At 38.8% G+C, this 18,866-nt stretch overlaps 3 protein-coding genes across 5 annotated transcripts in view; 1 reads left to right on the plus strand and 2 right to left on the minus strand.

The window, feature by feature from the left end:
* Positions 1 to 2,448, plus strand: part of LOC117360564 (protein CXorf40A-like) — a 66,883-nt gene extending 64,435 nt beyond the window's left edge. Inside the window, exon 6 of the mRNA XM_033944499.1 lies at positions 2,431 to 2,448. The gene's annotated coding sequence lies outside the window, so the exon portion shown is untranslated. The remainder of the gene's footprint in view (positions 1 to 2,430) is intronic.
* Positions 1,042 to 6,083, minus strand: LOC117361321 (heat shock transcription factor, Y-linked-like). The gene is made up of 2 exons (XM_033946495.1): positions 5,505 to 6,083; positions 1,042 to 1,925 (listed from the first exon to the last, which is right to left on the minus strand). Exons 1-2 carry the CDS (start codon positions 6,081 to 6,083, stop codon positions 1,155 to 1,157), a joined length of 1,350 nt encoding a protein of 449 aa, XP_033802386.1. The 3' UTR covers positions 1,042 to 1,154.
* Positions 6,084 to 16,461: 10,378 nt separating this feature from the next.
* Positions 16,462 to 18,866, minus strand: part of TMEM185A (transmembrane protein 185A) — a 41,800-nt gene continuing 39,395 nt past the window's right edge. For 2 of the 3 annotated variants that reach the window (XM_033944495.1, XM_033944496.1), the window contains one exon: positions 16,462 to 17,408. In XM_033944495.1, the coding sequence (XP_033800386.1) occupies positions 17,164 to 17,408 (245 nt within the window). In that variant the 3' untranslated portion in view covers positions 16,462 to 17,163. Of the gene's footprint in view, positions 17,409 to 17,450; positions 17,657 to 18,866 lie in introns of those variants that run through there. The other variant, XM_033944497.1, reaches the window with a different exon arrangement.

The raw sequence follows: 18,866 nt of genomic DNA on the forward strand, positions 1-18,866 counted from the left end.
ATCTAGTTTAGATGGAACTCTATATCAAAAGGTTATTAGGGGACAGACTTGTTTCTAAGGAGATGTGTTTCATGAAATTTTCACCTATATACGTCGTCTTTCAAATTTAAGTAAAATTAGGGTGTTACTCTACTGTTGGGTTCTTTTTTTGTTTTTTTAAAAAACCCATCCAAGAAGGTATCGTGCCAACAATTACCGTATGGTACAAACAGGTAGAATGTGGAATTGAGAAATTAGTCATAAAATACAGAAGTGTGGTCATAATAAAAAGTGTATACCCTTAAATTATTGTTTAAGGCAGTGTCCCACAAACTTTGTTAAGCCTCCGCAAAGTAAACATAGTGGCCGCGGCTCGAGGCATCCGGAAGTGCTTGGACGTAGCCATGATGACATCATGTGCATGTGTGAAGGCCCTCCAGACAGGCCTTGAGCTGCCAGTGTGTGTGTGGGGGAGTGCCAGTAGGGAGGAGGGTCAGAGAGGAGAGGTGCCAGCACTGGCTGATTGCCATCCTGTCCAGGGCTGCCCAAGTCCGGTCCTCGAGATCTACTTGCAGGCCAGGTTTTCAGGATATCCTCAATGAACATGCATGAGAGAGATTTGCATACCAAGAAGGCAGTGCAGGCAAATCTCTCTCATGCATATTCATTGTGGATATCCAGAAAACCTGGCCTGCCAATAGATCTCGAGGACTGGACTTGGGCAGTCCTGCTGTAGGCAGTCAGACGGTCGCGGAACACAGTTTTTGATACACTGGTTTAAGGTATACAGATAGAGAAGTAGGTTGAACGAGAAGCCTTGAAATAAGACCACTAGAGTACTGATGTTTGGTTTCGGGGAATTTTTCTGGGTATTTTCATCTAGCACCAAAAGAATGAAAGCTTTGCTGAATTGCTATTTTTTCATATGGACTGGACTGTGGTCATTTAATATTCTTTTTGGCCAATTATGTTAGTCCCAGTGCAAGCTAGATATCTGCCCACTTCCAAAACTATGACCAAGTCTCTACTGTTTCTTGATTGTGGAATATTAAAAGAGGCAGGCAAAACTGGAAGACTTGAATAATATGTTTTATTTTTTTTTTTTTCAGATATCTCAGATTACATGAAAGATGATTTTTTTTGTAAATAATCTGCAATTTTTGGAATCATTTACTTTATCTATGGTATCCCATGTATTCATTGGACTTCGGTCCCCCTTTAGTAGAATTGGAATTGTTTACGGAGCAGTTGCAGTTTGGGCAATGGTGGTATGATGGAGTTCGATGATGAGAAGACCTTGACATGGAAATCGCAGATGCGGCTGCAATCATCGGCATTGAGAACCATGGATTACAGAATGGAAGTAAACTAGCCAGATGAGCCTGCATCACTGAAATATCAGGGAACATTGTCTGGAATGAAGGAAACCCCATCATATGCCCAAAAGGACTGTTTGGTACCGGAGGTATTACATGATAAAGAGAGGTAGCTGAGGTGGTTGTAGTGGAATCTATGTCATGGGTATTAACTCGATTATGACAGGTATGTTGTGGTTGGTGGAAGGGTGCCAACTGACTTAGCTTAGCACTAGGTTCTGTAGCACAGTGTTCTGGTGGTTTGACGGAAGTAGAAGGTTGAGCTGCGTACCCACTTCGCATACGATTCATTGCATTGGGTGGCCTCTGGCTGGCAATGGGATTTTCAGAGTTTTGTGTCGCGTCCTCTGAAGCAGATGGAAAATGGTCACTTTGTTGTGGGCTGGAATCGAGTCCCAAGTCAGATTTCTGAGCTTCTGGATTTTCTGTGCTTTTTGGACTGCTTTTTCCAAAATCTTGTTCCAATGAGCAAGTAACTGGAACAGCATTTTTAATGCCAACTCTTCTCTTCATACGTCCTAGCAGATGGGGATAGTCTCTTCTAAAATTTGGGTTATGGTAGAACTGTAACTAAACAAAAACAAAGCAAGTAAATTATACAGATACAGAGAAATAAGCAACAGTAGGCAAATTGATTTGTTTTATTTTGATAATTAGTTTGGGTCTGTAAATATTTTTGACCTAGTAGCTTCCTGATGTTGCTTTGGGCTTCTAGCACCATCACAGTTTCACAAATGATTATTTCGGCTTTATGGAGATTTTTCCCTTTCCCGCAAGGATCATCTTCTTACAATGGCACACTGTATATTAACTTCCCTATAAAGTAATTATACCTATTGCGTAATTAGTGTGAATAAATGTATTTTGTAGCCAGGGCTAACACAAGGGTATTAGGTACCCTAGGCAAACCTTTAGGCTTGTAGTCCCCTCCCCATCATGATACTCTGGCTAACTGAGCTGTTCAACATATGTCTACCCTCCTTGCTACTATAATTACCTCCTGTTGTTCCTTTCAGTTTGTGGAATTGTCAGGAACTAATTTGTTTTGACTCCAGCTGTTCTTTGTTTCCCCCAGAAGCTGCTATCCTAGGCAATTGCCCAGTTCTGCCTAATGGTTGAGCTGGCCCTGCCTGTAACTGAATTTGCCAGTCACAGTTTTTCATTTTCTTGATGCAGAGATGGACTATTTGAAGAAAGTGGGCATGGAGAAGATAATTCAGGCAAGTGATTTTAATTACATCTTAAAGTTATATAAAAATAAGTTTGTGGATTGAAGTTTGGAGATTCTGAATCTGTGTATCTGTGGTTAGAATATTCCATAGCAGGGTTGTATGTGATGGCCATTTGGTCATTAAGTGAATGCACAGCATATGATGGGGAAGGGATGATCCTCTTTCCTTTTGGATCTTATTATATATAGGATTTCCCATCTCTCCCCCTTCAATTTGGTTCCCTTACTCTATTATTCATTCATACAGTGACAGTACTCAATAGAAAGCCTTAGAACCTGATGGGTGTCACTGTTACATAATGCTGCACGATTCACTTCGGTGAATCAATTCATTGTCCGAGAAAATCAGACTCACTGATTCAGCGACCCCCCACCCCAGTGAGACCTGGCATACCTCCGAGACCTCTAAAAGCAGCAGCAGCAGCGGCAACACTCTGACTGGCCTACTTTGTGACCTTCCCTCTGCCATGTCACTGATGATGTCATCAATGATGCAGCAGAGAGAAGCCCTAGCGGGGAAGGGTGTGAAGCAGGCCATTCAGAGCACTGCCGCTGCTGCTTTAGGAAGCCTCGGAGGTATGCCAGTCTCACGGTGGGGGTGGGTCAGTGGTGTACTGTTACATAGGGAGATGGGAGGGAAGGAAAGAGAAAGGGGAGAAGGGGAGAGGAAGAATTGGGGTGAAGGAGAGGAAGGAAAAGTTGAAATAAAGAGGCAGAGAAGGGTGAGAGAGAGAAATCCTTCATATGGTGGAGGGGAGGGAGACATGGAAAGAGAAGAGAGAGGGAGAAATGTTGGACATAGGGTGGAGGGCATGGAGAGATAGTGCATGGGGAGAGAGAAAGAAATGTTGCACATCTTAATGGAGAGAAGAAAGGGAAAAATGCTGCATGGAGTAGATTAGAGGTTTGACCCAGGGCACAAGGCAGGGAGAGAGAGAGAGATATGATAGACAGTGGGAAAGAAACAAATGTTGGATATGGCAGTGGAAGGTAGAAAGAGACCCTTTTATTTTCTATTTTGATTCCAATATGTCAGATTTGAAATATGTATCCATCAGAGCTGGTGTTAGACAGCGAGCATGAGCCAGGACCTAACAGAGAGAGGAAAAGTATTTTTTATTTTGTTTACTCCACAGCGCTGGCGTAGGGTTGGAGAGGGCAAGGAGGGTGGGGTGGTTGGAAAGACTACAAAATAAACCTGCCAGAACATTTGAAAAAAATGCCTGATCAGGCAGGAAAAACGAATCGAAAAATCGATTCAGTAGGCTGAATTGAATCAAAAAATTTTTCCCTGAATCGGGCAGCACTGCTATCACATGGTGGCTGGTATTTCTTCCCTCTGAAGGCTGTCTCTTACCACCAGCCCATGGTCTGGGAATCAAGTCTGTCATCACAGTGTCCATTCGGTTATCAAGCGGGCCCTTCCATAATGTGGAAAATAGCATTATCTAAACAAATATGTAGTATCAGTTATATGTCACCGACTCTTGTGTGGCCAATCAAATCAAGTTGGACTTGTTAAGTTTTCAGTATCTTGTGTGTGAGTATCTTGTGTTGTGGGACAGCAGACATAAGCAAGCCCCACAAAACAGTTTTCAAAACAAAGTATTTTAAAAATGTAGAAAAACATGTGTTCAGTTTTGGAGGCCATACCTGGCCAAGGATATAAAAAGACTTGAAGCAGTCCAGAGGAAAGTGACAAAACTGGTAGGAGGTTTGTGCCAAAAGAAGAAGAGACTAGAAGACCTCAACATGTGTACTCTGAAGGAGAGAATGACACAGGAACAAATTTCTCCCCGTCCCCGCAGGAACTCAATTTCTCCGTCCCATCCCCTGGAGGAAAAGAACTTGCGGGACGAGACAGGAAAATGAGTTCCCGCAGGGATGGAGAAAAATTTGGCCCCGTGTCATTCTCTACTCTAGAGGGGAGAAGGGACAGGGGTGAAATGATACAGACATTTAAATATTTGGAAGGTATTAATATAGAACCAAATCTTTTCCAGAGAAGGGAAATTGGTAAAACTAGAGGACATAAATTGAGGCTGAGGAGTGGTAGATATAAGAGCAATGTTAGAGAATTATTTTTTACAGAGAGGGTGGTAGATGTCTGGATTGCTCTTCTGAGGGAGGTGGTGGAGGAAAACGGTGATGGACTTCAAAAAAGCGTGGGATGAACACAGAGGATCGTTAATTAGAATATGAATGAGCAAACTTTCATGGTCTGAATCCAGCAAAGGAGATGGTTTGGATAGGCTGGAGTGATCTTCAACGGTAACTCCATTAATTGGAACCTAAGTCAGTACCGGGTAGACATCTATAGCCCAGAAATAACAAATAATGACATTTTAATTTAATCATGAATTCTAATGCATGGGATTACAGGGCAGACTATGTTATTATGTCAGATTGCTTTTTTTGGGGGGGCTTATTTTACACTACCCAGTATAGCAGCTCTGGTACAAATGAACAAGAGCACCTTTGAATGTTAACAAATGGATCATGTTGACTGCCTGAACAGCAGACTAATTTTCACATTTTCATATCAGGTGACCCGTGAGGTTCTTCCTGAACATGAAGGCCGTTTCTGTTGCAGCCTGCCTTTTATTTTGTTATGAAAATTTAATAAGAACAAACCTTGGAACCTGGACAGGTATGTAATTTGTCTGCAGTTTCTTATAACTGAATCACAGGGCTCTCGTTCCTCATTTTGCAACAAAGGCAGGTTATCAGTTTTGCTTTACCTTAATCAGATCCATCATACCTCAAAATCTCAATAATAAGGAATCTCAGGAGCCTTATAAATATAGTCAGTCCAATTTCCGCACAATTCATATACACACAGGACTTTCTTTGCTTGCCTACATATATAAGTTTTCCCACATCTGTACAGCTCAGAATACTCAATGGCATGCTTTTACCTTGTTTAATGCTGTGACTGCTTTTTCTTCTGCTAGAAATTCAGCAAGAGAAGCAGATCTTTGAAAATCTTGTCGTATTTTGCTAAAGCCATAGAGGTTGAGCTGGCGGATAAAACTCTTCATGCAGTCAGTCTCAAAAATTCTGAAAAGGCCTCTTCTTTCAAGCACCTCTCTTTTGAAAAGTTCTTCATCAATCACCACATAGTTCCCTTCATCATCCCACCAAATTGACTTAAACTGCTCACTTTCAACAATTTTCCACAGTTTTTTGGGAAAAGTGAGGGACAGAAAATCATTAACTTCTACAAATCCATCATCACAGAAAGTAAATCGTGGTCTCTTTACCAAGGGCCCGTCGGTTAAAGCCTGAAAAGCCGTTTCTTCTATCACAGATCGCAAGTCAGAGTCACCGGCTGCTGTCTGATCACACATGGGAGACACAGAAGAAAGCAGTGAATTTATTGAGATCTCAGGGGAATCAACCATTTTCATATGATCAGAAACACATGGAGTTTTTGCTATCAGAGACTCCATTTTAAAATCTCCGTCACACGGGGTATGTTCTTCAGCTGTGGCCATTATCATGAACCCTGAATGATCTCCATGCTGTTGAACCCTGTGAGCTGAGTGAAATGCTGATACCCTTACAGTGAACTTCAATAAAGAGTTCTAGAACATCATAATGCTCAGTGTTGCATGGCTATGACATCACAATGGGACTTGGTTTCCCAGGAAATGACTTCCTTGTTGTAATTGATCACCATGTCATTTCCTGGGAAACCAAGTCTCATTGTGATGTCATAGCCATGTAACACTGGTTATGGTGATGATTACAACAGGGAAGTTACTCTGGGAGAAACATAGTATAGTTTAGGTTTTGACTCAGCAATTATGACAAACACCGGCTCTGAGTACAGAAATATTTTTAAATTTCATCAAGCAGAACATTTATTCAACAAAAATATGTATAGACCACCCATCTAACAGTTAAGTCTATGCATGCAATAAGCTAAAAACTGATAATAAATTTCATACAAAACTAACAGAAACATCAAGCACTTTACATGTATGCCAACACAATAAATCTATCTATACACATAATAAATTGTAAAAGCATACAAACCAGACCACACTACCGAAAAGATGTGCTGAGAGTAGAGTCGGTGCAACGGATGGCCATCAGGATGGACTCGGGGCTCAAGGATCTATAGAACGAGGAAAGGCCGAAAAATTTGCGGCTGTACTCACTCGAGGAACGTAGGGAGAGAGGAGACATGATCGAGACGTTTAAGTATATTACCAGCCGTATCGAGATGGAAGAAGAGATTCTCTTTCTCAAAGGACCCTCAGCCACAAGAGGGCATCCGCTCAAACTCAGGGGCGGGAAATTTCATGGTGACACCAGGAAATATTTCTTCACCGAGAGAGTGGTTGATCCTTGGAACGAGCTCCCGGTGCAGGTGATCGAGGCAAACAGCATGCAAGAATTTAAGAGCAAATGGGATGCCCATGTGGGATCCCTTAGAGGGTTAAGCCAAGGGAACCTGTCACCAGGAGTGGGATCCCTAGGATAGTAGACTTGGGGGTGGGTCAGTAGAGTGGGCAGACCTGATGGGCTATGGCCCTTATCTGCCGTCATCTTCTATGTTTCTAATTATAAGATCAATATGGCATCTCATTTTGCAAATGACTGAATAAAATCCAGCTAGACGAGTGTCACAAAACCAGTTTCATCAAAGTATTTGTATGGTTATTTGTGCAACCAGACAAATAAGCCTATAGTTATCTCTTGTTCATAAACATGAATGCAGGGAACTATGAAATTGTATTTAGGGCTCCTTTTAGAAAGGTGCGCTAGGGCCTTAACACGCGCAATAGCATGCATTAAATTCCCGAGTGCGCTAGCCACTACCGCCTCCATTACCACGCACTATAGCGCATGGTAATTTTGTGCGTGCGCAAAAAACCTTATTGCACCTTCGTAAGAGGAGCCCTTAATGTTCTCAAATCATAGGTGTCTCATTAATGCCTATAAATATCTAACAAAATTTATACAGGAAAAGAAAAATCCAGCTGGGGGCTGCAATGTAAAAAATGCCAAATTGCTTTATCTTTTCTCTTGTTGAACAACGTTCTCGGTGCAGAAATGGATTGTACAAATATTTATTTCTTGCCATTCCTAAGAATGTCTGAGGAATTGGTTGGGTCAGTTAGAATCCTCGCCATTTGAACTAGATGATTTTCCCCCCTAAAATGGCATCCCATGCTAGTGGGATGACACCCTTGGAAAGCTGGCCCTGTTTAGAGTACATTTTTCTTCTCTCTTGCAGTCTCCATTGGGAAAGGAATAGAGACAATGAATGTGGTTGTATACTCTGGAGGTCAAGGGAGGATTCAAAACTAACACTACCAGTGGACTTTCTGAGGCTGTCAATGTCATCTCCAGTGACCTATATACTAAGATTATTTTAGAGATGATGGGTGAGGCTATAATGGACTTAAAAGGATCTGGCACTTAATTATTTTGAATCACAGGAAGCCACTCAGGAATTTGAAATCTCCAATGGTAGATTTACAGATTTTTTAAGACTGTTATTGTTAAGGGCATAATGTTTATGGCCAAGGAAATGGAAGGATTCTAGAACTCTTCAAAAGATTAAATATTTGTCTGTAGACAATTTTCTTAAGTTGTAACATTTCAGAGTTAGAAATGCTCAAGAAGTATTTGATTGAATGTCTTATGATTCCCAGAGCAAATGTTTCAAATTTAAGTGTATAGAGGGATATCTCCATCTCTCTGCTACAAGAAATAGCAATTCTGGACATTTTGTTGAGTAGGATATACTCATATGTCTTTTTTTTTTTTTTTTTTAATAACATATGAATCTTCTGACCATAAAAAAGAATTTGCTTTTAAAATAACTTTAATGCCAAAATTGTATCTTTCTCTGCAGTGAAACTGACAAAGTAGCAGTTCTTCAATAAATGTAATGGGGTTCATTTTCAAAAAATAAAGAGGTTAAAAAAACCAGCACTTGGGATGTTTTAATCACCAAAACATCCAAGTGCCGATTTTCAAAACTAAGTTTTTAGACTTCTTACCCCCCCCCCCCCCCCCATCTAAATGTTAAGGGAGCATGTTTTGGGCAGGATTTGGCGGTCTTAAGTTGGACATCTTGCAGGGATAATCAAACATTTCCCTAGATATCCAAAGGTAGACTTATTTTAAGACCGTCTGAGGGCCAAAAAAGTACCAAAACTGTCCAGATGTCCACTGGAGTGATGAAAGCATGGTCCCTTCCCCACTCCTCCAGTAGTCTGATCCCATCCTGCCTCCCTTCCCCCAAAGATGACAGAGAAACAGTACATACCAGCCTCTATGACAGTTGCAGATCTTCTTACAGAACATCTTAGTAAAGCAGCAAGCAGGTGTCTGGAATAGCTTGGTGGGCAGTGTAATGAATTCCTTCCTACTGACATCCTAGAAAACTTACAAGATTCCAATAAGATAATCCTACCAATAGTAAGCATATAACACTCCATGTTATTACAGAGGAAAAAAAAAAACCCAAAACCCCCAGTGTAATGAACCATAGAGAGGAAGATCCAGGCCCATATCACATGCTACCCACTACATCTATAATGGAAAGTGTGAGCACACCAAATCCCATCCAAACCTACCTGCAGCCATATGGGCTATTGGGGTGGTAGATAGGTGAGTATAGTAGGTTTCGGAGGGTTCCCATATACTATAAGGCAGTGTTTCTCAAGTTGATCCTGGAGTACCTCCTTGCCAGTCAGGTTTTCCACAATGAATAGGCATGAGATTGGTTTGCATTGTACGCAAATCTTTCCATGAATATTTATTGTGGATATCCTGAAAAACCTGACTGGCAAGGGGGGTACTCCAGGACCGATTTGAGAAACACTGCTATAAGGGGGTTATGGTGACATAACCTCCCTCCCCCCTCCCTATTCCACCTGAACTTACAGCACTGTTATAAATATAATCTGTTATCTTCATCTTATCGTAACTTTACATTGCTATTTATCCCCAACAGGTCCTGTCGGACATTACCTACTAAAATGTACATATTACATTTTCGCTCAGCAAATTGTATTTCTATACTATTGCCTCCTGAGGTCTCTGATCTCTGTATTTCCTCTGAATATCTACTTATTGTATTTCGCTGAATGTCCAGCACTCTTGATTGTAAACCGCCTAGAAGTCGCAAGATTGTGGCGGTATAGAAGAATAAAGTTATTATTATTATTATGTGTACCTGGCACCCTTTATGTGAAGTTCACAGCAATGCTCCCCAAGGTGCCCCATTGTTCTGTTGGCATGTCTTTGTGACTAGTCCATTAAAATGCTGGCCCCCACCCACATCCAAATGGGCTTGTTTTGGATGGTTTCCATTTGGACATTTTAATATTCAGAAATGGCCAAAAAAGATAAGACATCCTAAGGGCCAGGACGTCTAGCCGGGTCAGTTATAGAAAACAAAAAAAAAGTTGGACGTTTTGCAACCCAGATTTTTGGACATCTTGCAGGAAATGTCCAAAGGTGGACTTAGACATCCTATTGAAAATGGCCCCCCACCTGTTGAAATTTCCAGGAAATTTATTAAATTAAAACTATCTCCCTCCAAAGAAACAAAAGGCTCCTTCTTCACTACTCACTGTACCAGCTTTATAGGAAAGATAACACCAGAAAGAAACATCTACATCATCTTTTATGGAAATTACTTCATTAAAATAGTTCAGCTGAGAGAAATCTTATTATGGGGAAATTCAATAATTCAAGATTCCTGGCTCTAAGTAAATTTATTAGGCAGTCTAAGCTATTACAGGTAGAGAGAACATAAGTTGGCATACTGGGACAAACCGAAGGTCCCTAAAACCCAGTATCCCAACAGTGGCCAATCCAGGTCACAAGAACCTGGCAAAATCCCAAAACAAATTTTATGCTGCTTATCCTAGCAATAAGCAGTGGATTGTCCCAAGTTCAATCTTATAATGGCTTATGGACTTTTAGGAAATTATCCAAACCTTTTTAAAACCGCATTAAGCTGCTTTCGCTGTCTTTGATTGCTGTTGAGCCAGCCGTCTTAAGAGTTGCAAATTCAGTTTACAAACTCTGGAGCCTCTTTATCTTGAGAAACTTTTCCCCCCATATCCTCCATTTTAATGACTGTATCCTGAGAAAACTGTCAGAGTTGGCTGTTTCCCTTCCTGGTTAATTCTGGTAACATTCCAAACAGTCTTTAAGAAATTTTATTGAAAAGTAGTATCCAAGCCTGGTGTTTCCACATGTGGAAGCAAAACTGGTTTGGGTAGGTGGAACATTTGTCCTCCAGGAATAAGTATCATAGCTGTACCATTTTTTTTTTTTAATAAATCCCCTAGTCTCAGTCATTGTAGAGGAGAAGCAAGGCAAGACATAGGAGGGTCTGAAGGATGCTTACTCCTGCAGAGAGCACTACTTGTGACTTAGGCCCAAATTCTGTAACCGGCGCCTTATGTTAAGCACTTATTTTGGAGGCGCCCAACTAGATAGGCGCCTATCTAAATTGAATAATAGCTCAATTAAGCTTTTTAATCAGCAATAGTTGCAACTTAGAAGCCTATCAAGAAAGAGCGATTCTTTAACAAGGCGCCTCTAAAAATTTAGGCGGCCTTAAAAAAAATAGGCGCTATGCATGTTAAGCATAGGCATAGCTATGTATTAAACGCTTTGTGACAAAAATCGGTGCTCTTAAGCGTGCTTAAGCACTCCCATTGGCGCCTAACTTTTAGCTGTGCATAGAGCTGGCCTATTTATTGGGCGCCTCCAAAATAGGTGCCCAAATAGGCACCGTTCAGCGCAATTCACTAAACAGCAGCCAACTGTACTTGAATTGTGCTGAACAGTGCCAATATCGGCGCCTAACCTTTGGGCGCTTCTTATAGAATTTGCCCAAGTGACCCAATGTTTGTCCATGGGGCATTACTGTGGGGTACTAGAGAACAGAAGATATTTAGATTTTACTTTGAAATATTACAGTGAATTTACCTGACATTATTAAACTCCTTTGTTGCTCTCAAGGGGCCTGCTGTGCCCCTTATGCACACCCCTTTGGCCACACCCTGCAGCCGTGCTACAGGTAAGGTATGGTTTTGAATATTTCAGACACCTTGCAATGACATCAGATCCCCAGAACCTCTCTCTGCACAAACAGTTGGGCACACAATGTTGGTAAGCATCCATTGCTATTTCTACTCTATTGTCTCCAGCTCACAAGCTCTAGATAACTGAAAGGTATTAATATAGAACCAAATCTTTTCCAGAGAAGAAAAAAAAGTAAAACTAGAGGACATAATTTGAGGTTACAGAGAGGAAGATTTAGGAGCAATGTTAGGAAATTCTTCTTCACAGAGAGACGCATAGAATGCCCTCCTGAGGGAAGTGGTGGAGAAGAAAACAGTGATGGAGTTCAAAAAAGTGTGGAATAAAAATAGAGGATCTCTAATTAGAAAACGAAGGACATAAATTAAAAAACTAAGGTTGGTATTGGACAGACTTGCACAGTCTGTGTCCCATATATGGTGATTCAGTGTAGGATGGCCTGGGGTGGGCATCAATGAGAACTCCACTAACTTGGAACATGAGGATGTTACTGTTCAGACTTTATGGTAGATATCCTGCAAACAACGGGATAGATAGGCTGGAGTGAGTTTGGATGGCAACTTTAGCATTTGGAACCTAGAGCAATACCAGATTTTACAGTCTGTGGCCCAGAAATATCAAAGACGAGACACGTTAATTTAATCATGTATTTTTTAATGGGTATAACTTATGTGCAGACTTGAAGGACCGTTCAGGTCTTTATCTGCCATCATTTACTATGTTACTATAATGTTCTGAAAATCTCCCAGTCTAATTCATGGACACCACCAATTTATCTAGTACTTTAATGGCATGTGCATCATTAGTTAGCAGAAGGATTCTTTCTAATGTCTTGTGATCTTTGCTAATTGTGATACTTTTAGAAGGACCAACACATCTGGATCCTATGGAATGATGCTTCTCAACTTCTTTAAGCTGATACACGCAAGTTCCAATCAGCAGAAATTCTAAAATGGATATTTTATTATTAAACAGTTAACTAACTCAGCAACATGCTTAAACAAATACAGGTCGTTACAACTAGCACACAAAACAAGACATTGTTGCCAAGATCTATTAGAAACTGTCTGTCCCTTTGACAGGTGGTGTGTTCTTTCAAACTGAGTAAAAATGAAGGATAAGACTTACAGATGGGGCCTAATTATAAAAATGGAAAACTTCTCTATGTTGACAAATCCAGATTCCTTATTTCATTTTTTGAAAGAATGATGAAACTTGAGTGGTCAGTATGGGTAAATTTTCTACTTTTGTGAAGAACTTTAACCTTTTTTTAATAAATAGGTCCCAATGAACCAAAGCACCTAATGCATATTACTAAATGAAAATTTAAAAAAAAAAAAATAGCACGTAAGAATGACACAGAAGTAAAAATTGTTTTCAGAACATACAATGACTGCAATCATAGTCACTTACAATCAAAGTATGGACTGTTCTCTTTTAGCGTTCAATGCTTAGAAAATCTGGAAGTCAGCACTGTTAGCATATGTTATATTTCACTCCCCTAACACCAACTCTGACAGATACACATTCCAAAAACTGACATTCTTTCAAGACAGAAAATAAAATTACTTTTTCTACTTTTGTTGTCTGGTCATTTTATTTTTCTGATCATGTTGGTCCCAATCTCTGGTTTATGGCTTATTTGGAGGAGGAGGAGGAGGAGGAGCCTAATGGTTAATGCGGTGGGCTGAGAACCTAGGCAAGTCACTAACCCTCCACTGCCCCAGGTATAAAAACCTACCCCCCCCTTTATGAAGTCGTGTTAGCGTTTTTTTATAACTGGCTGTGGCGATAAAAGTTCTGAAGCTCATAGGAATTCTGCAACCGTCGGAGCTTTTTCCGCTGCGGCCAGTGATAAAAAAACATTAATGTGGCTTCATAAAAAGGAAGGGGGGGGGATAAATTATGAGCCCAGTAGGGAACACTTTATTTGTACCACAGAAAGGTGATATCATCAAGTCCATGACCCTTGACACCCCTCTTCTCTTCACTTCCCCCCCCTTGTCCTTTTGACATTTCTTCTCTGTCCATATCCATCATCCATCTCCCTTCTCTGTCTTACCGTCTTTTCCCATGCCCAGCATACCCCTTCTTTTTATATGTCCAGAATCTCTTTCTTTCTATCCCTCACCAACAGGATAAGCATATCTTCCTTCTAGTCCCAGGAACCAGCATCTATCTCCCCTTCACATCCAGCTTCTCTCCTGGAATGTTAAGCTTTGATTTAGACAAAACATACCATTTCAAATTAGAAAACTTATTTTCCATTTTTTTCCTCACTTCTGCCCAAAACCACATAATACTGTATGATTACTAAACAGACCTCCAAAATCTCACGTCCAAGCTCACTACTGCAAACCACCTTATGGAATTTGCATTAAAGCTGATGCAGCCCACAACATAACTTCTTCTACTAGGTTTGAGAAAAAGCTGCCAATGCTACTGCAGACCAGGGCAGGCCTTCACTTTCAGGATGCTCAAAAGAGAAAGTGCCACTGACTTGATGAGAGAGAAGGAAGGAAGGAAAGTGAAAAAGGAAGAGAAGGGAGACAGAGGTGAGAAACTTAAGTTTAAGTTTATTAGGATTTTATATACCGCCTATCAAGGTTTTCTAAGCGGTTTTACAATCGGGTACTCAAGCATTTTCCATCTCTGTCCCGGTGGGCTCACAATCTATCTAACGTACCTGGGGCTATGGAGGATTAAGTGACTTGCCCAGGGTCACAAGGACATAAGACAAATAATAAAAATGGGGTAGTATAAGGTGAAGGATTTTGTGAGGTTACAGTAGCACTAGCGTCTCTTGTTAAGTTAGAGCCACCACTATATTAGGTGGAATTCCAGAGGGGTGGTGACAATGTAGAGAATAATTCTGCAACAGAAAAACAGAAAATTGACAGTAATGCTGCTTCGAATGTTAAAAAACAGTATTCCAAGAACATGCCAATGAAGAGAGAGTTTATTTGACATCTGCAAGAGGAAAAAACTAATCAAGAATTTTCTATATTTAACAGTGAAATCATGATAACATAGGACTATGAAATTCATTTTATAACAGAATAACTTACAGACCCTCAAAGGGTGGTGCCAAGGTTAAAGGAAAATATACAAAATAATTTACATTATGACAACTCATAGTTATAAGTTAAGTCATTAGACCTTTAAATCATTAAATAAAAATATCAAGTTTTTTCCTAACTAGGAATTCAACATCTCTATGCTACCTGTTGTCCAAAAGACTATAAATACCTTCTGGAGACTTTACAACCAACTGACATTTACATATACCTAACTGAATCAGAAATCCAGATAAATGGATATTCAGATGTGAAGAAAAAAAAGGACATACTTCCTCAAATATAGCAACAATAATAATAATAATATATATTTTTTTACAAACAAGTTACTTTTTTTTATAAAAATACTTTAATATACAATTTACAGAGCTAAAAATATGAACAGAATATATTACATTACTAAAATGGTCATATAAATATTATATAGCCACAAACAGATTAACTCTTCAATGAACAGAACAGTCACAGATGATACATAAAGTACAACTCTATATTCATGCTAAAAATACAAACAAAAGCCATCTAAGGCCAAGAAGCGTTATTTCTTTTTAAAGAAATACTTGAATTTTGTCAACTAGTTAAAAGGAATATTAAATTCAATGTGACCAAGTTTGCAAATCACAGCTAAGTTACTCAGTCTTGTGTGACTGCATGTGTCTGCGTAGAAATGTAATGTGCTATAGTATTCCACCAGGAGTGGCACAAAGTCCCCACAAAGATACAAGACACAAACCAAAGAAGTGGGAATAAACAAGATGCTTCCAAACGGGACCTTTATTGATAGAGAATCATTCAATATAAAGACTCAACGCTGCAGGTGTTTTGGTACTTAAGTACCACCTTCTTCAGGAGTCTTCAAAAATGCCGGTATGACCATCAATTTTGTGTTGATAATCACAATGAGATAAATCCAAGATTTGCTTTGAAAAAAAATGTTTGTATAGATCATTTATTATATCATTGTCCTTATATTAAAATTTTTTGGAATTCAATTTGGCCACAAATTAATAAATTAATGGAAAATCATATTGCAATATCATATGATACAATTTTATTTGGAACAATGATGAGAATAAAAAGTCAAATTTCACCAGAAAATAATAAGCTTTTATTAATTATGACAGGGGTTGCCATTCAACATATAACTAATAATTGGAAAAATTACAACAACCTAAATTACACATTTTGGTGGAATACAATATGTCATATTTTTAAAATGGAAAGAACAATAGCAATACAAAAGGGGACATATACTAAATTTATAAAAATATGGGGGCCATTGACAAAATACTGTAATGAATAAATAATATGATGTTTTCTTCTTCTTTTCAGGATTTTTTTTTTTTTTTTTTTTTTTTTATGACACACATAAAGGGGGGGTAAGAAAAATTAATTTATATATAGTATGTTATAATATATTATACAAAATATAACGTATGAATAAAAGGTAATAAAAGGGTGGGGGGAGGGAAATGGGACAAAATTTGTTTAGATTATATTGTATTAGATATAAAAAAGTTATTGAATATTTATCAATTGTATTCTAATATGTTGTATACTTTTTATAAAAATTTGAAAATTAAAATATTATATTAAAGTAATGAAAGGGAGGGGGGAGGGTGAGGGGGAAAATCAAATTCAGATATATAATGTATTAGATATAAAAGTGACTAATATGCATTTATCAATTGTAATTTATTATTATGTACACTTTATGAAAAATTAGAAAATAAAAAATAATGGAAAAAAAAAAAAAAAGAAAAAAATGTTTGTGATAAAACTATCCGTAGATGCCGGAGTGAAGTTGGCAAGTTGAAAATGTACTTCACTCTGATGTGTACGGATTGTTCTCACACATAAGCTGTTTTTCAAAACAAATCTTGGATTTATCTCATTGTGATTATCAACACAAAACTGATGTTTTGTCCTACCTGTATTTGTAAAGACTCCTGAAGAAGGTACTTCTTAAGTAAAGTACCGAAACGCCTGCAGTGTTGAGTCTTTTTATTGAATGATTCTCTATCGATCCCATTTGGAAGCATCCAGTTCATTCCCACTTATGTGCTATAGTATAACACATGTTCCAACCTTTGTGATCTTTAAATATTTTAGGATAATTACAGTGGTGCTTTAAACTATTTCATGTAGTATAATTTCTTATATATCTCCACAAAAGAATTTGTTAGAGTGAATTTCATTTTCATATACTGGAATGCAATTTTGCACTCAGATATCTAAAAATTTTAATGTTGCTGAAATGTTCGTTCCCAAGTATGAATCCTTCATTACAAAAAATAGGTACAAGATGACATACATTTGACTAGAGTGACTATTCCAGTTCAAAGAGTTCAGAGGCAACTAGTATTAAAAATCTGTATATCGTAATACTGTTGCACAGATTTTAAATGTCATCTTAATCAGGCATGTCTATGTTTAACTTGGGAGGTGGAACAACATACTTCCCAGGACTCTGTGTAATGACTACATCAGTCTTTTTGCGAAACATAGGTGCTATTTTTGGAGGTTCAGGTGCAGGCATTTCTTCAGCTTCTTCGTTATCCTCATGATGGAGATCGTAAGATATATTGCCATACTCTCTCAAGAATGGGAAGATTTCTAGTAGGAACTGGCAGAAGTCTTTGCGAATTCCAAACCACCCTGGACAAAACAAATTATTTGCATATACATTATGGGTCTCTTACTGGACATTCAATGTGTTTTACTTTATAATAAATGATTCTGATTTGGGTCCAGTACTATGATTCAGGCTTTGGCAGTACCACTCAGAGATTCCTCATGTAGTGAGCCTGATGTGAAGTACAAGATGGAAGGAAGATGGCTGCCATCATTGCGGTAAACCCTTCTAGCCAACAAGCAACCCTAAGGGGGTAACCCGCCGGCTCACACTAAGGTAAGGAGAGCAAAAAAATACAGGATGATTAAGGGAAAAAGTAAAAGCCTCAAATTTGTCCCTCTGAAGTATCAAGATATATGTCTAAAATGTATGCATTATATATAAACACATTAATACACACACACACACATTTAGAGACAAACTACTAAAATGCATCAAGCTTTGCAAAATGCCATTCCATAAGAAAACACAGCAAACAGCTGTTGTAATTTAGCTATTGTACCACAAACAGAGGTGACCATTTAACATGTTTGACATTCATTTTAGCACATATGCAGGGCTTGTACTGTGGTGTTAGTAAGCAAAACCAAAGCTTTTAAGTAAATAATATAATTAAAAATAGGAAATAGAACGTTGGTGGGTTTGAATGCAATTGTAAGCTGTTCCCTGATCAGAAAAGAGACTTGTTTCAAAAGACAGTTGGCAAAGCAATGTTTGTAGCTGAGAAGAACAGAAGTGTTCCTGAAGTACTGCCTTATGATAGTGTATGTGACTGAATTTTGAATGAATATTTGGTAATGAGAGAAAGTGTTTGACAGGAAATAATAAATATTGATGCAACTGCTTTGTGAAAGTAATATTTTTGGTGGGGAAAATTCCAATATTTAATAATAATAATTTATTTTTTTATATACCGCCAAAGCCATGATAGTTCGAGGCGGTTTACAATAAGAGGTGCTGGACAAACAGCGAAGTGGTACAATACAGTGAAGTAGTACAATACAAAGTCATCGTATTTGAGGTACAGTGATGCAATATAAGATAATTAAGTTACAATCGATTGAACAAATTTGTTTTTATTGCTTTTCTAAAATTGAAGTAGGATGAGGAATGCATGATAATGTTTCCCAGCCAGTCATTCCATTTTCCTGCCTGGGAGACAAGAGTTCTGTCCAGGAATCTTTTGTAGTGGCAGTCCTTTAAGAATGGGAAGAAGAACATGTGAATTCTGCGTGTGGGCCTGACCAGATTAAATTGAGAAACCAGGTACGTAGGGGCCAGGCCAAAAATTGATTTATAACAAAGGCAGAAAAACTTAAACAAAACACGTGCTTCCAGGGGCAGCCAGTGACGTTTCTAGTAGTAGGGGCTAACGTGTTCCCATTTTCTCAACCCAAAAATCAGACGAACTGCCGAATTTGGAGTCTTTGGAGGTTTTTTTTGAAGGTTCCCAAATAAATGATGTTACAATAGTCAAGTAT

Source organism: Geotrypetes seraphini, chromosome 5 (genome assembly GCF_902459505.1).
Source record: "Geotrypetes seraphini chromosome 5, aGeoSer1.1, whole genome shotgun sequence".
Lineage (NCBI taxonomy): Eukaryota > Metazoa > Chordata > Amphibia > Gymnophiona > Dermophiidae > Geotrypetes > Geotrypetes seraphini.

Excerpts from the sequence above, each read along its gene's own strand:
- LOC117361321 (XM_033946495.1), bottom strand. The coding sequence starts at position 6,083 with ATGGCCACAGCTGAAGAACATACCCCGTGTGACGGAGATTTTAAAATG. Across the intron at positions 1,926-5,504 it reads CAGTCACAGCATTAAACAAG|TTACAGTTCTACCATAACCC; the intron begins GTAAAAGCATGC and ends GTTTTTGTTTAG.